At 47.0% G+C, this 27,979-nt stretch overlaps 1 protein-coding gene across 1 annotated transcript in view; it reads right to left on the bottom strand.

The window, feature by feature from the left end:
- The window catches only part of LOC144146606 (fatty acid synthase-like), a 141,234-nt gene that overhangs the window by 52,724 nt on the left and 60,531 nt on the right, over positions 1-27,979 (bottom strand). Inside the window, exons 10-13 of the mRNA XM_077678542.1 lie at positions 26,856-27,059; positions 21,451-21,705; positions 17,710-17,923; positions 13,685-13,939 (exon numbers count right to left, since the gene is read on the bottom strand). Of these exons, the coding sequence (XP_077534668.1) occupies positions 13,685-13,939; positions 17,710-17,923; positions 21,451-21,705; positions 26,856-27,059 (928 nt within the window). The remainder of the gene's footprint in view (positions 1-13,684; positions 13,940-17,709; positions 17,924-21,450; positions 21,706-26,855; positions 27,060-27,979) is intronic.

A 27,979-nucleotide genomic window follows, 5' to 3' on the forward strand; every position in this document is an offset into this window, starting at 1 on the left:
TCCAAGTACTTTTTTTCTTGCCGTGTACTACACCTAAATACAAAAGATAAGATATAAAAACAATATCTGGGTGGTGCGCACCCGAGTTTTCTTCTTAATTTGCATTGTTTTCGCTCCGTTAGGAGTCGTTCCTTATAAATGCCTCTTTGCTAGGCATTTGTAAGGAAGAATATTTTGTTTTCTTGTACATTTTGTGGGAGAAAAGGAAATGACAAATATATAAGATACACCCACAAATTTGCAACATATTTATCGCGCTAGAGTACGCATAAAAATTCAGGTAACCTCGCACTTTCATGGAAGCTTGCGAGACTTGAATGGCGAAGCTGCTGTAATTGAGCATTGCGGGTCACACAGTTAGGTTTTAGCAAAACTGTTTATTTTTATAGTTGCGGTGCTAGTGTTCTTGTTGTTGTTGCTGCTCCTTAAGGTATATCGTCATCAGGTGCATCGAACAGGTCGTCGTCTTCTTCGCAGCGAGTGGTGGATTCAAAGTCATCCTAAGCATTGTAGAGTTCCACCAGCTCTTCGTTAGCGACTCGAGGCACCAGTGGCGGGATCTGCAAGTCGCCTCGGGAAGGAGTGGCACACTCGCAGCCATGTCTCCAATAACCCATAATGGCTTCTAGAGAATGCGGAAGCCGCGCTGACCTCTCCCAAGCAGACTGTCTTTTAGACGCTGCGGCGCGCGAGGGCTCTTCTGCGGTACTGAGAGCACGGGTATGACGACACAAGGACGAACGAACGAGGGCGTACGCTGTGACGTGTCTTTCTCGTTCCGAGCAAGTGCTTCCACGATTACGGCGAACGCTGTATTTTTTTTACCGATCTTGGCAAATCGCCCTGATTTGGTATGCCGTCAGGGAGTTTTGTGCCAAGCGGGAATTACGGCCAGTAACAACAGCTTCGCTGTTAAAAATATGATTGGAATGAAATGGTTTGACTAAATGGTTCTGGTGGTTGACAAAGAGACACGTATACGTACAGATGCACTGCAATATAGGTATCACAAAATTCCCCGCATTTCCCCGAGGGGAAGAATGTGAAAGTGCGAATGCACGAGTTGAACTTGCGCGGTTCGGTAATGTTCGCGAAAGAGAGATCACACACACACACACACAACTGCAAAGAAAGAAAGATGCATTTATTCACAGACACCTATTTGTGTTGTCGTTGTACTTGATTGCTAGAGCGGATCTCAGCTTTGAAATTTCGTGTCAGTACTCCTTTAAGCGGGTGCATTAGCCCTTCTCACGCCCGATTCTTGGCCAATCCCCCACGTGGGTATGTGCCATGTCAGCGGCCAGGCAGCGCGCGCCCATCTCCCCCCGTTGCCAAGGAAGACGAGGAGATTCGTGGCCAATCCCCCACGTGGGTATGTGCTATGTCAGCGGCCAGGCTGCGCGCGCCCATCTCCACGTGCGCGGACATCGCCGGTGGACGCAGGTTCAGGGTCGCTTAAGAAGTGCATTGCACTTAAAAAGATCCGAGATAGATTCCGAGAGAATAAATTACAAGCGGTAGCATGTACACAAAAGAAATTGAACTTAGTAATTGTTTGAAAAAGACGGATTACTAAGAAAAAAGGTGATTAAAAGGTGCGAATCATGAGCCCTGGTTATTAGCGTAAAGCGAGTTTGGTATAGTGTCGAATAAGAAAACAATTATGGAATAACAACGCCAACCTATATATCATTGAGAAAGAATTATCTGAAAATTATTTGCCGTATGTTTATAGTGGTGAGCTGTCGGAATCTCAGTGCGGATGGGTACCTTTATTACTCTTCTAAACTGGGCACATGTTCTTACCTGTAACAACACAAAATTCTAGAAAATCGCCCAAAAATGAGCAATGGTGCTTTCGTCATGTGTATTCGTTACATATTTGTCGCCTTATCCAACGAATTCTGTAAACATACCCTAAAATATTCAAGGACACCTACGTATTCCCCACAAGTTTCAAATGCGAAAGAAGTCATGTCAAATTGAGCACCGCTAAGTCATACCGTATAAACCGGAATATAGGTCGAGTTTTTTTCCGAAAAAATCCGCACAAAAGTCACCCCTCGTCTTATATAGCGGTCATTGGCAGAATGTAAATTGTTGTCTGGCAACAATGTGCAAGCGTAGTCTGTCGGTATGGTCCCTAGAAAATGAGCTAGTCTGCCGTCCGCGCGCTTTCTCTATGGGGAGGCGTGTCCCCGCCGCTGATGCACGCACAGCGCTGCGCAGAGGGCGCTGCCAGCAATCGGAGCGCCCGAGCGGCGGGAGCGAGAGCGGCCGCCGGCCGGTCTGTGCCGCGCGCTACTGCCGCGGAGAGCGGGCGCGCATGGGGGTTTTACGGCCAGTTAGAGCGGTGAAATCCAGCGGCTCGTGGTACGTCAGCTCACAATTGAAGCTGCGATAGAACTACTATATGTCCTTTTAATTTCGGCGGCCCGAATTTTTTGCGAATCAGGCTACAAAGCCTAGGCTATTTGCGGACGCTGACCTTCGCGAGTGAGACCGAAGGATGACACCGCAGCAACGAGAGTAGCCGTTTCGCTACCACCGCTGGTACCATTATTTCGCGCATTGTTGAGACAGTGAGATCCGTTCCAGGAGAGCCCGGCGGCGCCACACGCAGTGTTTGTGCTAATTGTGAAAACTACGTGGTTATCCCCGAACGTCATGTATTGAAGATGGTCTGCATGTAACCGTCCTGGCTGACTCGAGAAAAAAAGAAAAAAAAAAGCTGTAGTGAAATGCTTTACCAAAAAACCCATTCCTAAATACTTCTGGCCGAGCCTACTTCCCCTAGGGAGGGGGGATGTTAAACAAGGCATATGGTCATTGAAATAAATAAGCCTTAAGAGCTTATTTTTTTTTTATTTCAAACAGCCGCAAGTAAAATGATTGGACATAACACAGATGTTCTCCCTTGTTGCTTTCCCTGCGTGCGTCTCGCGATTCACTCCGAGTATGCGGGCGATCAAAAAAAGAAAAAAAGAAAGCCCTGCGTAATGAAGAATGCAAGCGCAGTTACTGTTTGGCAGCCTGATTCTAGTGAAAAAGTTTCCCGCACTCTTCAAGTTAGCGAATTTTCCAAATCGTGGAATTCACAAAAATTACAGGCGCGCAAAATAGAAGCTAGTACCACAGTGTCTGCCTGTTGATTGAAAGTTGCAAAAACATCATATGCGTGCGTACATTCTTATTACTTTTATTCGGCATTTACATTTAACAGGTATTGCCAACTGCGGAGGCAGCGTTCGACGTGCGATTGGGCCTAATTAATGAACGATGCGAATTGGTCAGATTCCGTTCAAGCTTCAAAGCATATAAATTCCTCGTTATAACGAAGTCAGCAGGACGGTGAATAATTTCGTTATAAGCGGTATTTCGATATAGGCAACCGCTCGAGAAGAGCTTAAGCAATTGAGCTTTAATTGCGCCACAACTGCAAGGAACCAAAAACACAATGTATTCAGAGAAGAACAGCTTTATTCGGTTGCAAAAAGGGAAGTGAGTTTTGGCTGTTTCAAGTTTTTGTCGGGCACTAGCAACCCCATCTCCGATTTGACCGGCAATGCATGAGGCCGTGGTCGTCGCCCATAAAATTGGCTGTGGCCAATTTATAGGGAGGCGTGCGGGCGTCACGGAATGATACGCGAATTTCGCGCAGGAAACCGCCGCAAATGCCGTGGCTAGAGTCTAGGGTTGTGCTTGTTGCGCTCAAAAAACGATTACCCGCTCACTCTGGGTACACAGCGCAATCACGAAAACTGACGGTTTTCGCACCAGAGGCTTAGCATGATCACTGGGCAAATTTCCCTCGACGTGTGCAGCCGTGAAGTTTGCAAAACAAGCGCTTTTCGGCGTTCCCTTGTCAACGACACTGCTAATTCTACGGTTCGAGTGTCGGTGTTCGCACACCGTCGCGCCCACGCCACTGACCAATGTGTAGGAACAAAATTTAAGGACCGTACCACGCAGTTGGATCGTTTGTCTAAAGTCCGATGACGCAAATCGAGCATGAACTGACTCTAGAAAATCGCGGGGAAAGACCAGCTTGCGTTGACCGGCCATGTTGACCGTCTGAGTTGCCGATGGGTCGCCGCCAACGGGCGACGCCTCCGCTCGACACTTCGCTCTATGCGGGTCAGGCTCTTCGAGCGCTTCGAGTAATGCAGCCTAAAAAGCATGCGTTTGGGTTGGGACCAGAAGAAATTTCGAATAAAGCGATATTTCGAATAAAGCGATCTCGTTATAACGAGGGAATACTGTATTTGACTCCCAAGCAGAGAGAAGTAAGGATGTTTCCAAAGCGCCTCAAAAAAAAAAAAAAAAACATTATGAAGCACCCTACTACAACACAAATATTTTCACGCTCTTATATATCCACGAGGTCGCGGGTTCGATTCCGGGCCGTGGCGGCCGCTTTCTGATGGAGGTGAAAAGCAAAAACGCCCGTGTGTACGTGATTTCGGCGCATATTAAAGATCCCCAGGGGGTAAAAATCAATCCGGAGCCCTCCACAACGGCGCGCCTCATCGCCTGCGTTGCGTCGGCGCGTTAAACCCTACAATCAATAAATTATATATCCACGGCAGTGTACGGCGGGGGTATACACAAAAACGCTTCGTTGTTAGGTAACTTAGTCGGAATACCGCGTGATGTGCCCCAGCTAGCAAAAGATTCCGTGCCGGAAGTGCGTCCGATGCCCCCCAGAATGTGTAGAAACCTTTTCCCTGGAAGAGGATATCGAGGATAGAGCGCAGTGACACGATTCCATGGTTTGGCGGCTCGATCGTTCTTAATTCGCAAAAAACGTACTGGCATCAATTCATGCTTCGGTAACAACTCTTTGTATTCGTAGGAACCAATTTATTTGGCTAATCTGTTTCGTAGAGGACGAAAATGCGCCCTTAAAATCGGCTGAAAGCGCCCATACCTACGAATGCAGCACAGCGAAGCGCCGTCCGCTGCACTGCTCCCCACGCCGACACTGGCCGGCCGCGCTCCGACTGCGTGCAGCGCCGCCGCTGCATACATCACGGAGGAGCCCCCTTCGCGGCCACCGGACGGCAGACTAGCACATATTTCTAGGGACCATACTGTCGGCATTGCCCTTTGTGTCGAACTGCTCTCTCGCACTGTCAGGCCTTTATTTGCTTTTCGCTTTTCTCTAGTTTTTCGTCTTTTACTCGTCTATTGTGTGTGTGTGTGTGCGTACATTTCTGTACGTGTCTGTTCCGAGATGAGTTGCGGCAGTCGACGCCAGTTCACCGCGGCTGAAGGCGATTGAGTCGCCGAGCAGAATGGGAATGTGGCAGCGCATCGCCAGTTTGGCGTTTCGGAAAGAAGCAGCGATACTGGCGGAGCCAGAAAGCTAAGCTGTGCGCGTGCAACCCCCGGAACAGATCATTCCGTGGACATCAAGCGGTGCACCCCGAGTTGGAGAACAAAGTGGCGGACTTCGTCCGGGAACTTCGCTCACGATCGCGCCCGGTCACAGCGGAGGCCATCCGTGGACCAGCTCCGCGAACTGGACAATGAGTGGATAGCCGGCGACAACGAAAAGACCCATACAAGCCGGCTGCGAAGACCATCCCTCGTGACCGTGTCAAGTTGGGTGTCCTTCTCTTGGCAGTCGCTACCCGAAAACATGGTTGCACAAGCGTTTAGGAAGTGCTCCATCAGCAACGCGCCTGACGGCACAGAAGATGACACTGAGAAGCAGTCGTCCTCGAACGACTCTGTGAGCTCGGACGAGTGACTTCGGCAGGCATAGTGAGTGGCAGTGACTGACAGGCGTCGAAAATAAATATAGACGTGTGTGTGTTCTGTGCCGAATTATTTTTTGTCAACTTTTCCCACCTCCAGGTAGGGGGTCGACCTATATTCCCACTCGACCTATAATCCGGTTTATACGGTACTTACAGTTCTGCACTGGAGTAACGTGTTCATTTTGCTACGCGATATCTCCGGTGTAACAGGGTGGACCCACACATTTCACTACTGCCAAGATTCTAGTCGTCACAGTGTTCATGCGTCAGACACCACAGCGGTGCGTTAAAGTAACTCTCCAACACTTCCGATAAACGCTATCACTTTTACCTTCATATCTCGAAGCACTGTGAAAGCTATAGTTATCACCAGCACTGAGCGGCACTGCGTTATTCGCTCGTCGCAGCAGATCAGCCTTCTTTTATGCTTTGGTTTTGCGGCTTTCCTAAAGTGGCAATCGAAGGCGTTTATGGCTTCAACTGAAGTATAACCTGTTCATTGCCGCTACACCACTGTAATGATGTATTTTGAGAGCTCGAAGAACACCAACACTGGTAAAAAGAGATACTTTTGTTCAACACGTTTCTTAATTATCTGATGGACATAGAGCAGTAATTTTGGCTGAGGTCCCCGTTATGTAAGTACTACTGGGTGTGTTTGTTGACTACGTTTTGACAACAAAACATTTAGGATTTACCAAAACGCTGAAAAATGTGTTGCAAGATTGCTTTACGTACTTCAGTGCGGAGCGACCAGGCTCGCTGGAGATGGCTGCGCCACTCGGTGAGGTGGTTAGGTTACGCTCCGTACGTATATGACACTGTGTGAATAGGGGAATGCGCACGAAACGGGAAACCCGAGGGGTAACCGCTGGCCAACACTTTTGTGCGTATATACTGTTTCCGATCCTACAATTAGTATATACTATTTCCGATCTTAAACTTGACCAAAGTGTTTGTAATAAATATTGGCATACCCTGTCCTCAAAACCTCAACCCAGCCACGTCGATCTAGTAAATTCAAATGGTAAATCAGTCAATCCTGACCAGGGTGCTTCACCCTTTAATAACAATTTTGCATCGGTTTTTCCCGTCACACCACTCCCATCTTGCCAGTATCGCATCCTTCACCGAAACCAATGTCTGAAATACTAATTGCTCCTGAGGCCATATCTAAATTGATTAACTCTTTCAAGGTCTCCTCCCCCGTCGGTTGTGACCCTTTTATTGTCTATTGAATGCCTATACATAACATTTACACAGTAATTAAGGACAGGTGACATCCCAGATGAATGGAAAAAATGCGCCCGCCCCGGTGGCTCAGTGGCTAAGGCGTTGCGCCGCTGAGCACAAGGTCGCAGGTTCGATTCCCGGCAGCGGCGGCCGCTTTTCTGATGGAGGAGAAAAGCAAGAACGCCCGTGTGTACGAGATGTCAGCGCACGTTAAAGATTCCCACGTAGTGAAAATTAATCCGGAGCCCTCCACTAGAGCGATCCTGATCGCCTGCGTTGGGTCGGCGCGTTAAAACGTATAATCAATCGATTGGAAAAGGCCCAAATTATTCCTACCTTTAAATCAGGTGAGCGTGCTATTCCATCTAACTATAGTCCATTTTACTAACATGCATTACTTGTAAGTACCTAAGCGCATCATATCCCCTAGTGTTATGGCTCGCCTAGAATCTATTAACTTCTTTTACTCGCAATAACATGACCTTCGCAAACTACCATTTGGTGAAACACCACTACCAGAGTTCACCTATGACGTCTTCACGAAGGGATAATAAGCCACAAATTAATGCAAATTTTTCTGGACTTCGCCAAAGCATTTGACCGCGTCCACATGATCTAATATTGACTAACCTATCTGTCCTGCGCCTAACTCCTATCCGACTCATTTGTATAAAACATTTCTTAGAAACATTTTAAACAATTCACCACAGTCAATACCTCCTACTCTCCGCACGCCAATGTTACGTTCCTGAGGGAACATGTATATCCCTTCTCTTCCTAGTGTGCCTACATATCCTACCACGTAAGATAATAACTAATCTAAGGCTTTTTTGCGACGACTGCGGTGTTTATTCGGCCATCCACAGGACGGAATATTCTGAATACCTGCAGCATGATGTAATACTATTTCATCTTAGCGCGAATCCTCAGTCATGCATCGAAATCTTCCAAAGTGCAGGCTATTGCCATTTCCACCCAAAATGAGCCTAGCTTCTTACACTTGCAAAATTAATTCCGCTGCTGTAGGTCAGACCTCAACTTACCAATACCTCGGTGCGCACATGACGTCATCTCTATCCCCGACTACGCATTTAGAATTAATACGCGCAGACGCCTGGTTACCACTTGGTTACTTACGTAGAAAATTGTAATCTGTATGTCCGGATATATATATAAAAAAATTAAAGCCGTTCCAATCAATGTGAAAGCTGTCGGTAGTGCAGAGCAGTGATTCGCATTATGGGATGCACCGTCATTATTCGCTCACTGCTACCACCCCAAGCAATTCAAATTTCCCACCTTCGCAGTTCTCGCGCACCTCCTGCCTGAAACTGCGCCAACGGGAGTTCTGTTGTTGTTTTTTTTTGTGCTTGCTTTAATTTTGTATGGTGGAGCTGTTTTCCGTCATTTAGAACGCAAATTTTCTTTCGTGCGCGGCTGAAGCCTTTCCGCGTCATTTCGAACGCGCCATTTTTTTCTTGCACGGCCGCTTTTTTCGCTTACTATCGTAAAACCAACCCAACGAGCGTTCCTAACTGAATGAGCGCGGACGCTGCCGGTTAATTACGTATATTTTGCCTCAACTGTCCCAACAGTTTTTTTTTTTTTTTGCGCTAAACAACGGGGAGATGTTTGCAAGAGCCAGCGGTTCACGAGTTTCGAACGCTTAGGTCTACATAAACTGCTAGGCTTTCGAAGCCTCGGGGGTATGCCGCGACGACATCACTACAACGGAACGTCCTGTTGCTCTACTTGGGTCCAGCGAGCGAGCTGCGACGACAAGGCGAACGCCTAAAGTGCTCCGCACTTAAAAAAATAGTGCCCTTCTACTCTATCAAGAAGGATGACCGGTGAAGTTGGACGCTCTCCACGGACTGCACGCTACAAAACAAGTTTGTTTGTAATTGTAATTTACGACTCAGCATAATTTCTATCCAATTACCTGAATAAAATTGGGAAAGACCTGAGCTTTATTCTAGCTGAGAAACGTGGAGCTGTCTCTTTCCCTCACGTGGCTTAGGCATCTTACTGTTTGTGTAACACGTCAACCAGATCCACTCTACCATGTGGACACCGGACCGGTCGCATTGGGCTGTTTGACGGCCACGTTTAAGCCTCACGCCAACAGAACGGGCATGTCATCAGTATAAGTGCATGAAACGTATAGCTGCACGTACCCGCTCCCCCCCGCACGCATAAACCGGCAAACGGTCATGAGGGGGTGCTTAGAAGTGGAAGACACTGTCGAAGATGTCGCTCTTGAAGCCATTTAATTGAGCTGAACAAGTGACATTGGCTCACGCCGGCGCTCCAAGCTGGCCAGTTACTGTTCGTCCGGGAGGAATTCGCAGCTACTCGGTCAGCTGGAACTTGACGCGAAAGCGGCGGCGGCAGCGGCTTTGCGTTGTTTTCGCGCCCATTCCCGCTTCTGTCTGGGCTGACGCTTCTTCAGTTCCCGCTGTTTTTCCTCCAAGCCAACTGTACGCGTCCGTCCCATACCGAGTTACCACCTCGAAGGCCTCGGCCTTTATTTAAGCAGAGAGACATGTGGGTCTCCCTTTCGCTGCGCAGCCGTAGGCATTTTATTCTGTGTGCAACACATGAGCCTAGATTCAAAACTCTCTACGGCGGAAGGCGCATTGAGCCATGAGATTCCCACGTTTAAATCTTCCACCCCCAAAGCGGGCACCGGCATTAAGCCCTGCTGTGCAGGCATGACCCCTCCCTTTAACCCCTCGCCCCCTGTGCACGCAAAAACCGGCAACCAGGGCTGGGCGCATAAATAGGCGTTAAATACACCTCCGAAGGGAGGGAGAGACTTTATATGCGACCAGGCTAAGATCTATTATTACTCTTCCGCCAAGAGAACTATGACCAGCTGGTCAACGAGGGCCGACGACACAGCAATATCGGTCGGAATGGCTTTCAGCTAAAGAAGAATTATGTGTTCACGCCGGTGTTCCAACGGGGCGTTACCTTCAAGGGACCCGCAGCTAGTGGGCCAGGCCGACTTTGAGGTGGCCGCTGCCGTGGCTACATTGTCGGCTGTGGCGATGGCGGTGGTTTTCGAGCGTTTTTTTACACCCATTCGCGCCGCTCTTGATTCTCCGCAATCATGTGATAACGTTGCTACGGCCTCTGCCGGCAAACTCCGCAACTTGTGAAAGAGGAATCGCCGGTGGCGAGGGGAATGACCGTTGTAATAACCCGTTGTGAAAGAGAGGTCAGCGGTGGCGAGGAGGAGCCCTGGAGCGGCACCGTTTAAATGGGCTTGGCCGGAATAAAAACTGGGGAGGGGGTAGTGAAACATGTACTGTTCGCAATAAAAGCTAGCTCATCTTACATTTATCATGTCAGACCCCGAATTGGCTTCTTCCACTTGGTTCCCTTCACAAGCCTATCTTGTAACAATTTAAAAGCTGTCCCGAACCGACCTGCCCACTTCATGTCTAGTCAATGTTATAAACAACCCTGACGAAAGTGCCTTCAAACAATCATTAACTTTCCCTGCACTAGCTTCGCGGCTAACCACCTCTCGACTTTGCTTACTTAACTGTTCCATTTTTTCCCAGCAGCAGAGGCACACTTTATTTAAACCACCACCGAGAACTGCATCCCGCCTAAAACACAGACACACAACAGTGCGTATCCCTGGTCGCACTTCAGCAATGAATCCCTCCTTTTTTCACATTCTATATTCCTTTGGAACCCCCGGCCTCACCATATCTCTGCATACTCGGATTGCTCTACCTCTTGCGAAAAACTAATGTATTACATACATAAAATCGTTCTTTTTTTTTTTCTTTTTGATCACATGTCACCCACTTTTACACTACGCCCACCGATATTTTGAACACTAAGTTATCATTCTGTTGCTCTATATATGAGAGACTCTGCAACACTTTCGATAAAGGCTTTCACCCTTTCCTTCGTGCCTGGAAGCATTGCGAAAGCTAGAGTTATCCCCAGCGCGGAGCGCCACTGCGTGATTTGCTCGTCGGAGAAGATACGCCTTCCGTTTCTGCTTTGCTTTTGTGGCTTTTTTTATAAAGTGGCTACCGAACACCTTCATTGCTGTAAGCGAAGAAAAGCGGGGCAATAGCCGCCACACCCCTGTAAAGACGTAATTTGAGCGGCGGAAGAACTTCGACACTGCGAAAGAGAGAAACATCTTTTCAGCAAATTTCTAAGTTATCTGACGGGCATGGAGCAGTAATTTCATCTGAGGTACTTTACGAGCCTCTAATCTAAGTAGTGGATGTCTTAGTTGACTACGGTCTGCAAGCATTAAGGATTTCGAAAACGTAGTTGAAAAAAGTGCTGCAGGGTCCCTTTAAGTACAGCAAATGACGGGGTCTGCCTGCTGTGCCCCAATTTTCCGTTCGATTGTATATGCCCGCCTTTGTTTCCAGACCGCCTCCGTGTAGCCTGTCCGCAGTTTTTTGCTTTTATTTGTCGTTTTTACTCTCCTTTGTACTCATTGGTGCTCAGTGTGCGCTCTATTCAACTCCTTATTCAACCCCACCCCCCCCCCCCCCCGCCCACTTATGTATGCCTGCGGGCTTTTAAGGTTACAACAAATGAAATCAAGTGAAGAAGCGAGATGTTAAGTATCATGATGGGCTACGGAATCTGACTTACACAACGAGCTGCGAGTGGCTGTTACGTCGTGGAAGCTCAAGGCGTGACTGAAGATGTCGCCTAATATTGGAAAATTTTCAGGAAACGTTTTCCAAGACACGTTTGCGTAGATTGCCAAGAGCGACGATTTTGACATGTTTATGTTTACTTGCCAGGTTATGACCCCGCCGCTTGTCTTATATTCTAAGGTGGGATGGAATCTGGATAGGGAGCGTAGGTGTCCAACTACGTTTCGGGCTAACTTCGCTGCGTTTTGAGCTGTTGACTCGTAATTTCGAAGGATATGTATATTATATCTCTACTAACCATGTGCAAAATGTCATACAGAAACATGCAAAAGTTTTTAAAATGAAATTGAGTTTTTGAGATTTTTTTCGACTTAACCAACATTTTCAGAAATGTTTTTAGAGCCACAGGCTATGAAACATGTTCTGTAGGTTCTAAATGCCTCTGGCTTTCTTCTTAACCAAAATAATAATGGTGGCCATAACCATTCATTTTTTTTAATATACACATGCACATACAGAAATTTTATTGATTTTTAGAGAAAAAGTGTGAATAAAAAAAGAACTTTTGTTGAGAACTTGGTTTCTCTGGTTCAGAATGTGTATACAGCATTCATAAACAACTCCCACAAAAATGATTTCGGAAACTCAAATAGTTGAGGAGAAAATGTACCTCTTCTCAATGGAAAGGGTTTTGAGAAATCGCACTTCAGAGTCTTCGTTTTATTTCTTTCAAGTTCTCGCTTCTTGCGCGGATTCTGAGAAAAGCTAGGCAATGCTACTAGCACAACGGACTTCAGGCTTAAAAGATCGCTATATTATGTCGAAAAAGAAACCAATTACATGCGAACAACCAAAATAATGGGCGACCGTCCTGCGTAAACAAACGTTTCGCATGCATGCGCAATAATATTTTAACTAACGCAGCGTCCTTGCGGCTTACAGTGAACTGCAGAAAAATGCAACTGCCGATGCGCTATATTTGTAATTGTAGAAGTAAAAGTCATCACACGTTTCTAAAGAAAAAATAACAATGTAAACACCACTGTGCATCACACGAAACTTGCAGTGACTAGGCGGAGCCACTTGGGGCGCATTTGGCGCAATTTTTAATTGATGTCTGGTACACATCTGAGGATACCACTTCGTTGGGACGTTCTCGAGGAGTGTGAGAATAATTTGGGATCATAATAAAAACATCAAATTTTTAGTCTGTTTTGCTATCCATCCTGCCTTAAGTTAAGCGTCTCCTTGCTCCATCGTTTGTGCGCAGCATCACCAATCTTGATCTTACAGAGAACGGGTATTGTGTAGCGGTAGTTTTTACGCATTGTTCTTGTTTGACCCAAAATGTTCCAATGTATATCGATGTTTCTAGTAGCCAACACACCATAGATAAATGCGTGCGAAGGAAACCCAGCGGTATTCGGTTTGCCGCCGCTCGGCTGTGCGCGTCATCTTGCGGAGTGCTTCTTCGCCGCTTGTGTTTTATTTAGGTTTATTACGAAGCACCATTTCGCTCTAATAACCGTTCATTTGTACATTGCTACAAAAAACTTTCTTACTTCTTCAGTGCGGGACAATATCTGCTTCGCGTAGCAGCCAATCGTATTTTTTAAGGCGTTTCGCTGCTACACACACAGACGATGGACCCTACACGCCGGCTTTTTTGTTCTTGTGTAAGGAGCGTTTTATTGATTTATATACTTCTATAAGTAACTGAAAAACTATTGATATAAATCTACTACAGATAACTGAGTCTGCTTATCGACACGTTCACGGCGTACAGGAAAATCTACGTTTTCACAGAGAGGCAGCGTTTCGCAAACCTGGTGGTCAGTTAGATAAAAAAAGAAATGCATAATCTATATATTCCCTAAATTTGTCCTGCCTATTTCAAAATGCAGGGGTGAGTACAAGCCTTCTCCTTAAACGCAGCGCTAGCCGTCTATCTAAGTTCGTTGGGTGCGCATCGATGGTAAGGCAGATAAAAAATTTGTGCAAATAGTGCACGTAGTAGAAGAACACAAAGCTCACCGTTTAAGTCTGCTTTGATGATGCCCTTAAACGCCCCTTGGAATTGGTATCCACGGAGCTTGAGCTCTTTGTAGATGTCCTCAGCGTCGAGTTCGTACGACAATGTTCCCTCTGGCACGAAGGGGGGATCATCATCGAGCAGCTGCTCGCCGTCCTCAGCTATGCGAAGGCGTCCTGTTGCGACTGCCACGCCCGAATGGCACACCACGAACTGCCCTGTGGCGCGGCTGACCTCCACAAGAAGTCGCACTGTACCTGAAAAAATGCACGAACGTCCGCGTCAACATAAACGTCGCTTATGAAAAACGTCGCTCCAAATCAAAGCATGAAACCGGGCTTCCATTGTGTCAAAATGGTTATTTGAAAATTGCTATAAAATAAGGACGGTTCTGGATAATAGAAAACACGCATCGAGCGTGAAGAAATAAAATAGTATACATTCAACTGAGAAACCGCGTGTCGGTATATATTTAAATCTTTCGTAGATGCGTTTGCTTCGGGCGCGTAAAATTGTCGCATGGGTTCGTTGTTCGTTGGCTATTTGGGACGTTGAAGGTGTGACAATGTATCGGACGCTCTTTCAACGAAGATTGTACGCCCTTTTAGTGAAGGTTTTGACGCACTTTTGAGGCAGTTTTGATGTGGGAAAGCTTCCACGTTTCTCTTAACTTTCTTTCGGAACAGATGTAAAGCTTTTTCTACGCTGATGTGCTCTGATTTGGGGTGTTTCAGATTGATTTGGGGCCTATTGCCGCTTAGACGTGTTGTTTACGTTGATCATTTTTTGTTGGTTCTGCTATCATCTCTGGTTCTTCTATACGCATGTGATTTTTATTATTTTTCCCCCGTTCCCCCATTATTTAGCAAACGTGTTGTTTGCTAAACTCTACTATCGTGCAATGCTTCTAATTTATACCATGTTAGTATCTTATCTACTTACCATACCACGTGCTGTTACGCGGAAATTTTCTTGCCTTGTTTTTATGAAATTTTACCCATTCTTTGTTTAATTTGTACAAAGTGTTTTCACTGCTTGCTGCGTTTTTATTGCATTAGACGTATTCTCTAACGGAGGTCCCCCGACAGTTTTCTAACTTCGGGACCTCCTCTGTACTGTAACATTTCATTCATGTAAATGTATACATTCCTGAAATAAAGTTTGATTGATTGATTGATTTGATTGTACCCCCGCCCTGTGAAAAACGCGCTGATAAGGCTTGCTGTTTAGGCCGACCTTTTTTTCTTTTCATAGACGTCTTCTCTCTCTCTCTCTCTCTCTCTCTCTCTCTCTCTCTCTCTCTCTCTCTCTCTCTCTCTCTCTCTCTCTGTCTCTGCGTCGCAAACACACCACTGGCATTACCGAATGACACTTGTGAGGATTGCCAAACGAATGCGATGTGCCGCGAGTTTTCTCAATACCAAAGAATAGTTTCAAATGAAAATATTCAAATGAGATGAATCCTACCAGTATCCTTCATAGAGAAACTATTTCGCTATAGCGAAACAACGATAAAGGACAGATACGTTTGTGTAGCGCGACGTGTGGGCGCAAGAGAATGCTCTGAGGTCTTGCTAAGTGTTAGTGACAATGCCATTTCGCTGTTTGAGGCGCACATTCTCGGAGCGTCATAAAGAGGCGGCACTTGACAGCGTGGAGCTATTCCTCGCTTCACACACAGAGCTTGCGCCAGTGAGAGGGCCGCGCGAGATTGGAAGAACAACTTCCCAATTCTCGGTTAATATAATGTTGAGCGTTTTTAAACGTTTAATAAAATTCAAATTTTCTAGAGCATACCTTTCAATAAAGACACACTGCCGTTTCTCGCCAAAATCTACGCTACCAGTTTATAGGGGGCAGCGCATCTTGTAGTTGGGGAAAAAATATGTTGGGAAAGTTTGTGTGTCCGCTGCCGCATCTGCTCTACGTTTGCGAAAGCATCTACCTTAGCGGCAGCTTTCAAAGGCGGCCGACCACAGTAGGGCGCCAGAGAAGCAAATGCAAGAGAAGGAAAAACTCTTTGTCGTTTCCTCCTGTGAAGGAGGATGGCCAGTGAAGCTACGCGCATTTGCAAAGAGGGCACGAAACAAAATATATTTGTTATTAATTTGGGATTGAGCATAATTGCTAGTTAAAAACCTCAGTGAAATTTGAAGGACTTGGGTTGCATTCTAGAGGACAAACATGCGGCTGTCCGTTTCCCTACCGTGTCGTGGGTATCTTACTGTATGCGTCACCCGGCAACCGAAAGCGCTTTACCAAAAACGACAGAAATGAGGTCGCATCGTGCGGTAAGACGTGCACGTTGGGTTCTCTCCACGGCAGTACGGGTATATCATCGGCAAGCGCGTGAAGCCTGCCCCGCACGACACAATGCATATATAAAGGCCCAATTGGTGATTGGCGCGTGTTTAGATGTGAAAGTCGCGTTACAAAGCGTCGCTCCGGGAGCCCTTCAGGCTAGATGGGAACAGCGTCGGCCAAAACTCCTCTCGTGGAGTCCTTTAAAAAGTAAAGACAAAATGAGCGGTACTTAAGGTTGTTTTTGCTATGGTGGGGATTTCCTACAGTGACTTTAAAAGTCATCTGGATTGACGAACATCGGCGTTTCAAGATGGAAAGTTTTTCCTCATCCAGGAGGGATTCGCAGGTACTTGAGCAGGGGGAACTGTAAGCGGAAAAAGGCGGTTGCTACACCTTTTGCGGAAGCGGCTGTACGTTGCTTTCTTTCCCATTCGCGGTGAAATGCGCGGCGACGCCCCCTCGGTTCCCTCCTTTCTTCCTCTGAGCGAACGACAAACGTCCACCCCAAGCGAGTTAAAAGTGCAGCTTCTGATGACGATGCTAGTACTGCTATCAAACGATTGCGGAACTCGTGAAAGAGGGGTCGGCCGTGGCCAGGAGAAGATAAGAAGATAAGAAGATAAGAGAAAGCCCGGATGCTAGCCGTATAAAGCTTCGATGTGAAATGCGATAGTGAGAAAGGATTCAGGCTTTCCCATCTACTAAATCCACCATCAGTATACACCGATACAACCGTCGCTACACGAAGATTCCAAGATATGCAAGTTACTCTGGTAAGAAAAACGTTGTCGCAAAAGAAGATGACACAATCAATACTTACGCACTATTGAACATACAAGATCGCATAGCTTGAAATAGGACACAAGGCATTTGGATTCCTGCACGTGAGCTTTTATAATTGACTGGCTGAATTTTTCGCTTCGTTCGCCATTTATTAAACTCATGTGTTAATACTACAATACCGGTTCTGAGGTGGCAGTGACTATAGTACTGCCCTAGTGAGCACGGTGGCGCATGCACAGATTATTACGGCAGCGTTATTATCATCCTTAAGTTTCAGTACACCTAATAGGGCTTGCATAGTGCTTGAGATTTCGGTGCAGGGTAAATTTATAGGTGGTTTAGAATATAAATCAATCTGTCGTAACTGGACGATTCACGGCCCGTATATAGCATGTCATTGTGAATCCTTATTCATGATGTTTTCCTAAAGTAACCTCTGCCACATTGTTCAATACACAGGCTACCATGCAGAAGATGAACCCCATTACAAGTATCTGCTGCCATGTAAACCGATATGTGATCGCACATACACGTTTCTGTAGAGTAATTTGGTTTAAAATTTTGATAACGCTGTTTTCTTTTCGTTTGTAACTAATACTCTTTGTGCATATAAACCAAAAAGGCCCTGTTCAGTACAACATATTGGAAGCGAATTAATCAGCTAATTTATGATTTGGTCAGCAGTGTTTGCCGCGATTATGGAAGCACCATACGTGATGTAGCGAAAGCTTCTGTCAAAGCGATAACAAGAACTCAAGTAGAAGCTCAGTGAAGCACATTCTATCATTCCTATCCCCGTTATGCGCTTACGGGCCGTTCGAGTTACATAAGAACATTGGGACACTTTCTTTTATGCCGGTTCTATTGCCACATCACGTATTTGTTTTGCCAGCCCAGAATAGCTAGTATATACCAATAACTTGGCAAGGTCATTGCTTACCGCTTTTGGGAAGGATAACGGCCTGAAGCAAAGCCATATCCTCAAAAACGAAGGCCACTTCGTTAAGCGGTCTCACGGAGAATTCTGTGAAGCAACGCAACGCCAAAGCCACGTAACCAGCTGCCGGGAACAGCACACGCCCATCAATATTGTGGCCAGACAAATATTGATACTCGCTGTCTTCGAGAGAGATGTTGAAAATCCTCTCATTCATCTGTAAACAGAAGAAAATTGCCACAAGTTAAGTGCGCTTCAAAGACCTCTTTTCTAGTTGCTCTTTTCATTCATTTACTTTCATGTTGAAATGATTCATCACCTTCCGTATCCATTAGATCTCTCCGTAACTTTTTCTGCTAGGTTTTGAATTACTTCAGAACTGCTTGCCCTGCGACATGCCAAAATGGGGCAAGCAGAACTACAAGAGGTTGCATCTTTTAAAACGTTGATGGCCTCATAGATGAAATGAAACTATTTCGGCAACAGGACCCACATAAAGACCTAAGATGAAGAAGCAGACATACCACATAGTCGTTTACTCTGATGCTGATGACCGTATGTTCAAACCTTCATGACATATATTATTCTTGTACAATGTCCAAACTAATTTGTCTATGAAGTATTTTTTTCGTACTAATCAGGTTACTTTATTCAGTAACGTATAATTGTCGCTGCTTTCAAATGTAACAATGTTTGATATCTCTTCATGGGAGATCCCCCGGACAGTTCTTTGGAAGTTCGGGACCTCCTCCTGTATAGCGTTTGCGTTTGAACAATGAACAATACAATGTATGTCAGGCGGGAACCTCCCCTGGTACGTTTCACCCCTTAAACACAGGATGGTTCACGAAACTACAATACAGAACACATCCAGTAATTACGCATTTCGACATGAAGTGTTTAAAATGAATGAAAACAAATTCAACAAAATCTACGAAGGGGAACTGGACTATACATTGTAAAGAACGCAAATATGGATAAATACTAGGAAGACGAACACCTCTGCAGCAACAGCAGGGGAATCGAAGAAGTCATTGGGAAGCAAGGAGAATTGGAAAAGTTATGGTGACGTGGAAATGATCGAGGTCAGAGAGGAAACAGTATATCGTTAGCCAATCGGAATGTCCCAAAATGGAAGGAAAAATGGTAGGTGCATCAGTGCACTGGCACTGCCCAACCCGCAGCCATACGAGGTTTCAAGAAAGAAATTCAGGAAATCGCTACATGGCGAAAGAAACCATAGTGGGAATTATTTACATGGTAGGCCGAACGCGGCGGTAGTTTGTCTAGCTTATTCATGCAGAACATCTGCGCACATTGTGTAACCAGAGAAAGACTCCGGCTGCTGTGGGTAAAGTGGGTGTATACATCCCGTTAAAGATGTGTCGAAAGAACAGCAATGGTGGTCCTAAAGCGAGATATCTTCGCGCGTTTAGAGTGGCATTCAGAAATATCGATTCAGATCTCGCAGGGAGCCACCTACACTGAAGGCTGCGCTTCCTATATCTCGGAAAAGATGTTTTATGTCGCCTGGATCTGTTCCTCAAATATTGACAATGTCTCCGAAACAAATCCACAACATTATTCAGCCTTCTATCTCAAGAAGGCCAGTGTTATAAGTGATTTCCGTGATGCATTTAGGAGATGGGATAACCACACACTCTTCAGAGTCACCCAAAGGGCTCTAATTAAGTTCCCTTATTCGGATTGCTTGAATGTGTATTCGATAAGTCAGCGAAATTTGCACTGACCCGCCATCACTTTCTAGAGCCCGTGTCCATGAGGTGTGGCAGGGATCCTAGTGCAGCAGCTTGCACGGACTGGTGCAGTTGCTAACTCGTAGGTGTAGACTGCATTTTAATAGAGCTTGGAAAACAGCCAGCCAGTTGCGTGCCGCGCTCCTGTTGGGACTGGTTGTAGCGTGTGTACAGCGGTTTTGCGGTATAGCCAACGATGAGTGCACGTGGGAATGAAGGTATCACTTAAATAAAATATAAACGTCCGAAAAGTGGAGTGTGATCATCGTCAGAGAACAATGCCTCGCTCAAACCCTCATGGAGAAGGACACTGATCTCCAGAAGGTGGCAGCTGAACGTGCGCGTGGCGCATGCGCATCAGGAGCAGGAATACTGTTTGAACATGTTCAGAATATGGTACCCCAGGTACATCTATCGGAGCTGCCCATGAGTAAACGCACTGTGACGCTTGATCTGTCCCTCAGCCTTACAGTAAAGGCCTCGGCACACATTCCTGTTTCCACGAATGTGCAGGCAAAGCAAAACCGCCATGCTCGCTCACTTAGTGTACCGTTTTACCGCATTCGAGGAGAAGCGATTGCGGAACAGAATGGCTAATGTGAGGAACGTTCTATGGAAACCCCGTTCATAACTTGAAAACCCAGCCCAACGCCGCTTTTTCGCCGAATGTGGTACTTAGTTCCTTCGGTACTTAATTCCTTCATTATATATTTTGCAAGTATTAGGAGGAGTAATGCTGGAATATTCGCTGTTTGCCTTTCACCACTTCTGCGGCATGTTCTTGTCAATGGCCAGTGATGGCGATGCTTGTTTAAACGTGTCCACCGTTTTCTGCCTTATTTTAGAACTTCTGTGGCCAATCGCCGTATTCCACCATCTTGGCGAGCTAGTCTAACGAATTAGATTCCCTTGAATTTTCTTTACCGCGCTAGTTGGATGCGTCTTCATGTCGCGCTATGCGATTGCCTTTTTAAATGCGAATGCATTTATTAGTCGGGGGTTGTCTTGCGTCCATCGAGCGGCGTGCGCCTGCATTCCTCCAGCGCGAGCGCACGTGAGCGCGCGCCTCGTAGTTCTGCCTTCGTCGTCGTCGTCGTCGTCGTCGTCGTAAATGCGAATGCATTTCTTAGTCGGGGGTTGTCGTGCTCCGTCGGCGTGCGCCCGCAGGTGTTATCTCTCCGCGCTCAATGCCGAACGCATGCGCTTGAAGCGAGCTGTACTAGCTTGCTCGAAGCGGCAAGGACGGCGAGTACTGCAGTGTTAGTCTCGTGTCTAACGTGTATGGGAACTTGATATCGCGCGCCGTTGCCACGTCTCCCGTTCGAGACACGTCTCCGTACAAGGACTTGTACACCCTTGCCTACACCGGAGACGGAGTCTTTGTGGTGACCGTGTACCTCGCGCCCAACCTCGCTCGAGACGCCGTTGCCGCGCAGCTGGACGTGGCTATGGAAAGTGTGCGCGTGCGCTCCAAACCCTCTCACCCCATAGTCTTGGTTGGCGACTTCAACGTTGACGTGCGCAAGAAGAGTGGCGAGTGGCTGGTCGAGTACATGCAGACCAGGCACTCTATGCATTGTCTCTCTGCCGGCTTCGACACGTGCCCCACTACCATTCACGGGAGTTGCATTGATCTGGTCTTTACGCGAAACTGTGACGCGCGTATGCTTCTCAAAGACCCTTTGACCATGCACTTTAGCGATCACAAGGCAGTGATTGTGGCCGTCAGGTACAACGATAACACAAACAGGTGCTGATGAATAAATGATTACGTTCACACTATCGTCATTAATTACGCCATTACTCGCAACACACTCATCGGTGCACCCAATGCGTTTGCATTTCTGCACGATTCCCTTCGGGGAGGTGCGGGGGAATTTTTTGGTTCAGAAGTTGCTTTACTCGAATATAAAACGAGGCCATACGTGAAAATCATTTTAAACGACGTGGTTGTACTAAGAAGTAAAAAAAGGACGTGCCAACTCACCCGAGCCCAGGGCGAAGTCTCCCACGCTTCGACGTTCCATTTCTCCGAGTGGTCCCAGCTGACGAGGTGTGCAATGTTAGGCGTTCCTCGAGGAACGGGCCATGGCACCGGCGGATACAGTGCACTCAGGTCAAGCTGAAAGCCCAGTGTGTGGAGCCTGCCGAGTGTGCTCAGGAAACACGTCAAGTTGTCGGCGTGGCGCTTCATCAGCCCGAGACACGTGGCCGACGATCCTAGCTCGCGGCGCAGGATGGCCTGGGATGCGAGGAGGGAAAAAAACGGAGGAGGGAATATGCTTCCTCCAGACACACAAATTCAGCGCCGTCACCAATGGACAAATAGTTGCAGCGTCACTAAAGCCCCGGGCACCAAAGTCTACCGGTAGTATCCAATGTTGGCAGGCCATGCGCCAGCCTTAAGACCAAACGAACTACCCCCCGCTCCCATTGCTATGTCTCGACAATTTTCATGCAGTGTTTTGAACGTAGCTGTTAAAAATATTTCTTAGAGAAAGAGATAGAGAAAGCTTCATTGAGTACTAAAGAGGTTAGCCCCAGAAACGTAGAGGCTGGCTACTTCAGAAGGGTGTGAACACAGTCACAAGAAAAATGAGAAGAAGGGGGAAAATTACGCAGAAAAAATGAATAATAGGGAGACTATATTGAAGTAAATAAGCAGAGGGAAAAAAATTGTCGTGTCAGTAGAAAAGAGGTAAGGCCGTAAGGTTATACAACTTCGGCCAATCCTGTGTTAGTTAAAAAAGTCAAGAGATCATTTGTCCTTAGCGCCGCGTGAGCGTCATTCCGCCGCGGTCCTGGGAAGTGACCCAGTCGTCTGAGCGCAGTTATTATCCCGTTTTCAACTCAGGTTGCAAGTCTTTTCTGGGCTAGTTAGCTTTCATTTTTAATCTGGACACAGAGGAAGATAAGCCAGTTCAGTGCCACTGTTGTAGAAGGCAAAGCAATTTGTTTGGTACATTTTTCGTATTATTCATGACATTTCGTCTGCCCTATTTTGAGTCATATCTAATGCGAAAAATATTTTGTTTGGTTCAACAGCGATAGGTCGCACTTTGGGGCCTATCACTGCCATTGACACGGCTTTTATTATAGGCGGAACAACTATAGATGCGCTCAAGCACTGCGGATTACGAGACGGCAGTGAAGCGATAGGAATGGACTTGCGATACGATTTCTGTTTCATGGGCGGGTTAAAGGCCCACATAGGAGCGCACTAATTTGCAATTCCACTAGAGGTTATATGTTGACTTCAAAGTGCACGTGTTGTTATTTAAACTCAATATATCTAATGGACCGTCAGCACTCACAAACTTTTATTTCCTATGCTGATTCCATGCTCTAAACACACATCGTAAGCGGCTGTAACGGATACCTTGCCGTAAAGAGTAATAACGCCTACACCGCGACAGGCACTCTAAACTGGGCTGCGTCTATTTCATGTACTGTCCCACAACTATATTGCGCCAGTGTCAATGACGATGCGTCGTGGAACAAATTCTCGCCCAATTTCGGACCCCTACTTTAAAGTGCTGGCGTCTCGTCTCGGTGCTACTCCTTAGGCCTATCCACATGCGCGTGAAATCACGCGTCCCACGAGCATCCGCTTTGTCTGGCGGCATGGCGGCGAAACGCAAGAGAAGCTGAGTAATCACATCAGACCGACGGAGTCACGCAACAGCCCCTGCGTCCACGTGTCGTGTTAGACCAGTTTATCAAAACTCTGCTATACTCTGCTAAACACCTAAAGTTATTTTCTAACTTTTCTTGGCATATGTTTTGATTGCCCGACTGCAGGTACCACAACCTTAGCTTTGCCATGAAAAATAAATTGGCCATTTTTAAAGCAAAGTGTTCTAGATCTACCAGCCAACGATCCTTTCGTGGCGTGCGGGACAACAAACTCACAACGCAGCGGAAGGAGCGGTAGGGGTAGGGGTGGCAGAGGGTTTCACTCACGGAGCACACTAGAGATGGCGCGGCGAATACCCAGCGTTACCCACGCGGAAGTGCCTGCTCGCCAGCGGCAGAGGCGGCGGTACGGCTTTGTCGTCTGTTTTCGCGACGGTTGTTTTGGGCCTGTTTTGTAGCAGCTTCGCGTCCATTGCGTGCTGCCTTCACACGGCTTGATTAACTTGTTAGACAGCACCTCCAGAGTAACCCGCACCCGACGGAATGAAGTGATCGTAGGGCAAACATACGTCAAGGATTGGTTTGCATGGCAGGAAAACAAAATGTAAAAACCACATACAGACATCTGACCGCTAGACGCTACCTTTTGCTCAATGCTTGCCTCTAATGGGACTCCGTTTTCTAAATTGGTGATTACCAATTCGACTGTGTGTTTTAAGAGGTATTCAAGCAACTGGTTTTGATAAATACCTATTCTAAAAGTTCCCTCAACTTTGTCACAATTCTCAAACTCACTAAACTAACTAGTCTAAATCGGTATAAATGGGAATCACTAAGCTCGCATGCCGAATTGTTTCGGTGTGTGTGGTTGTGTCGTGCGGTGGTGTTGCCCCAAGCTAGCGCATCGGGATGGTTAGGTTCCGCTGTCTCACCCTTCGAAAGGCGCTCCTCTCCGTTTTCTTTCTCCCGACTCACGGCCGGACTACAGCGGTGGCGTCCGCCGCTCTGGCCCGGCCGTGGCCGATGTTGCTGCGGTGTTCAGGATGCCGCCCCCGCGAATTTCAGGTAACGACTGTCATAATCTCCGGTTTCACTCTTTGTAGGGCCACGTGTGTGAATTCAAGTGACGTCGCAGGGGACATTGTTGAGGGTGTCGTTTAAAGCTTCGTTTTCCAACCCTCTTCACATCGTGAATTGGAGCCAATTTTTAAATGCGGAGCATTTCTTAGGCTCGCGATGACTAGTCGATGTTGTCGGCTCCCTCCACACGCTCGCTGCACATGCGCGTCGCGTCGAGGTGCAGGTGCGCGTCTCTCCCCCGTACCCTCCTCGCTCTCAACAACAGGTGCGGTGGTGCGGGAGGAGCGCTTTACCCCGTGCGCTCCGTCGCTCTTAACAACAGCTGCGGCGGTGCGGGGTGAGCGCGTCTGTGCGCGCATGCGTCCTAGCTACCCGTGCGCTGCGTCGCGCTCAACAGTAACGGCGGCAGGGCGTGTACACGTGATAATGGCGTGGTGGGTGCGTGGAAAGTTCGCGCGCTTGTGCACGGAAGTGTGCGCATGCGCGTCTCTCCCCCGTACTCCTCTCCCTCAAACGCGGGCGGTGTGTATATAAGCGGCGGAGCGCGCGTTCGTAATTCAGTCAAGGGCGTCTTTGCTTGGCTTTCGCTTGACTTGACGCTTTGCTTGACGGCACCAAGCAATAAAGACAGACTTTAACTTTACACTCCTTGCCTTCTCTTCTCCTTCATTCAATAAATAAGAATAATAAAGACGAAATAACAATTAAGCATTCCCAAACCATACCCAATTACGCAACATTCACGTGATACCCCCACCACTCTGCGACGCATTTACTCGAGTTCCCCCCGTGGGAAGATGCGGGCGGGTTTTTTTATTTGTCGCTGAAAATGTTTGCGGCCCAAGTTTAAAGTGCAGCGAAACGTATTTCAAGTAATACCCTTCAAATCGGAACAATATCCTACACCATCATAAGCAAGAACAGACGTTCTACAACTTCCCGCCACTTGGTTTCCTACTTTGAAGCTGCATACGGATTGCTTCATGACTTCAAAGCGTCAAGGGATGTTCAGGGCTCCCTTGCTGCTACGGTTTTATTTATAGATTTAGAGATACCAAACATGCGTATACTTTAGTAAAAAATAAAAACTGATCAAACTTACTCTCTAGCCACTTCTAACCGCCTTCGTTAGTATTTCGGCCACAACAAATTGGGACAACCGTTTTATTAAAATTTCTTCCTTTCCGCAATGCATCACGTGAAGCCTTCGCTAACTGGCAGGCTTTTTTGGAGGAAAAAAACTGGTGAATTGCTTTGCTGCGCCACCATTTCGGAGGTCGATCAGGCATTGAAGAGTAACCTGTCGCCGCAACAAGTGAATTCCGTTTATCCGCTGGTCTGGCCGCCAACCACCGAGCCCACCAATGGGAACGCACAAGACGCAGTTTAGTCACACACGGATGCTATAACCCGGATTGAGTAGTCAAGGTTGATTCCTTACCCACGGTTAACCCTCGCCACATGGTAAAATTGTGAAGGCGACGAAAAGAAGAGATGGCACAACAGGGGGAGGAAAAGCGATAGGAAGAGAAAGATACAGCACTAGAACGGACAATTGGGCTAGTTAGCAAGTGTTCATATTGGTGTTGACTGCCTTTCTACTGCCGTGTGTGGCTGTGATTATATTCCCTGTAAAAGTTGCTTTTATGGTTGTTGTCGTGGGCGCCATGAACGCATAACGTGAGACGCATTCAGTATATATTTGTGTTTTTTTAATAAACAAATAGTTGCGTGTTAGCGCCATGTCGTCTCTTCCTTGTGCCTTCGTCTCTGCTTGACAGCGCTGTCAACGCAAAAACGATGTGGAAAGAAATGAGAGGAGGACAGGAAAAAGGCACTGGCTAACTCCCCCGCGCAGGGTACACCGAGTAGCGGGGACAAAGGGGCATGTTGCGGCAGCAAGGGGCCGTAAAGCACCATGGTGTCTTTTTCCAGGGCACGGCAAAGCCGCCCACAGTCGGGGCGTGGGCGAGTCCAAGAAACATGGGCTTGGGTGCGTGGTATCGCAAATATCAAGGCCCACAGGTGTAGGCACCACTGCGAGGCTCGGGCCCATGGTGGCGCCACTTACAATAAACCTTCATTACTCGAGTTGCCCCCTTGGAAGATTCTTCTCCCCTTGCGTGCACCCGTTTCCCTCGCGTGGATGTATGTCACGGTGTCACGCAGCACGCACTATTGATGTACTTCCTTTTTCCAGTTCACATTTTTGTGATTGTTGCGATGAGGGAACACTACTCCCCAAAGGTCTTGATGCAGCACCAGTCCGCTTAGTAGGCATTTGCTTTAAAGAAACGAACAGCAAAAACAGCTTTTATTCTACCCTCGCAACGTGCTTTGATGACACACTCGGTAGAGCATCGGGTTTCTACTGTAGAGACCCCAGCTTCAACCACGCCGGATCACGCGTGTGTTGCTTTAAAGGTGATAGTCTTTCCTTGGCTACTTAAAAGCGAAAATATGTGCCCGTCTGTAAGTATATCGGTCTGTCCCTCGATTCCTCCTTCCGCCCAAAAGTCAAAAGCATACTGCCTTCCTTCATACTTAAAGCAAAGCTTGCCCGTCGCAAACCGACAAGGTTGGAATGGTAGGCGGCATCAGAAGGAAGCCGAAGGTACACTCGTTGACGAGCAGTCTCTGATTAACCGCAACGACGGGACCCACAAGGCGTCTCACCTGCAGAAGAGCATGTGGTGCGATTTCGACCACGATGGCGTCCTTTGGTACGTGCTGCAGAGCTTCGCAGAAGAGCACGGGTGAAAGAAAATTGTTGACGTGGTACTCAGCTGAACAAAACTTAGCCATGGGGTCCGCCCAGTGGGTCTCGGGCACGGAAGAGCTTATCCAACGCTTGGTCCGAGGCCTCGGATTTGGAACCACCTGACCAATTTTAGAAAAAAAAAACGAATATATAGATCAGTGTATACAAGAGGCGATGCTTTCGCGTCGCCGCAGTTACGGTCATAGCAAGATGATAAAGCAACCCGGCTTGCAGCTTCAGTTAAACTGTAAATGTAAGACAAGTGTCGGGTGACCCGTTACAAGCGAAGGAGCACTGGGGTTTTAATATGAGCTGGTAAAAATATATATATTGTGGTGGGCGTTACAATTTTCTTGCTTGTCCGAAAATCTCAACACACGGTTGTTTCGGTATTCCGCCTCTATTAGAAAGGCAGCCACTGAGATGGTATCGGACACGCATAGCTACTCACATATGCGCTCCTACTGAACAGTCTGATTGTTGACTACCTTTTAGGACGCACAAGTTTATAAGTTTAAATGAGTGAGTATCTTATGTATACACGATGTGGTTTGCCAGTGCTACACGTATGAAGAAACGAGAGCATGATGAGGCGATGGCAAAGTTATTGAAATCAGAATAAATCACAAAAAATTCATTGCCCTTCCTGTAAAGAAGGATGAATACAGGAAGCAAAACGAGTTTGTTTGTTTTTTCGATTGGGCATACTTTCTTGCTAACTAGCTGACTTACGCGAAAAAATGGAGATTTCTTTTACACTCGTGAGAAGTCCCCGTAGGACCTCTTCACCACAATGCTCCAGTGTGACGAATCGAAGCGCTCTTTTCGAAAATTCGACGAATGACGTGGTCGAAAATTCAATGTGAACGAAAAAATGGCATCTGGTAAGGGACATTGCGTAATGCAAAACGTCATTCACGCCTTTCCTGTTGTCCTTTCGCACATGCTCTTTTTAGTCACATCTAATGTTGGCTATTGCTGTTTACCAAATTTGCAGATATGGTTACTTAAATTACTCATTCTGGGCAGCTGTTCTGAA

The sequence above is a fragment of the Haemaphysalis longicornis genome, unplaced genomic scaffold (assembly GCF_048455015.1).
Source record: "Haemaphysalis longicornis isolate Haplotype H1 unplaced genomic scaffold, Haemaphysalis longicornis Haplotype H1 scaffold_7, whole genome shotgun sequence".
In the NCBI taxonomy this organism is placed as follows: Eukaryota; Metazoa; Arthropoda; class Arachnida; order Ixodida; family Ixodidae; genus Haemaphysalis; species Haemaphysalis longicornis.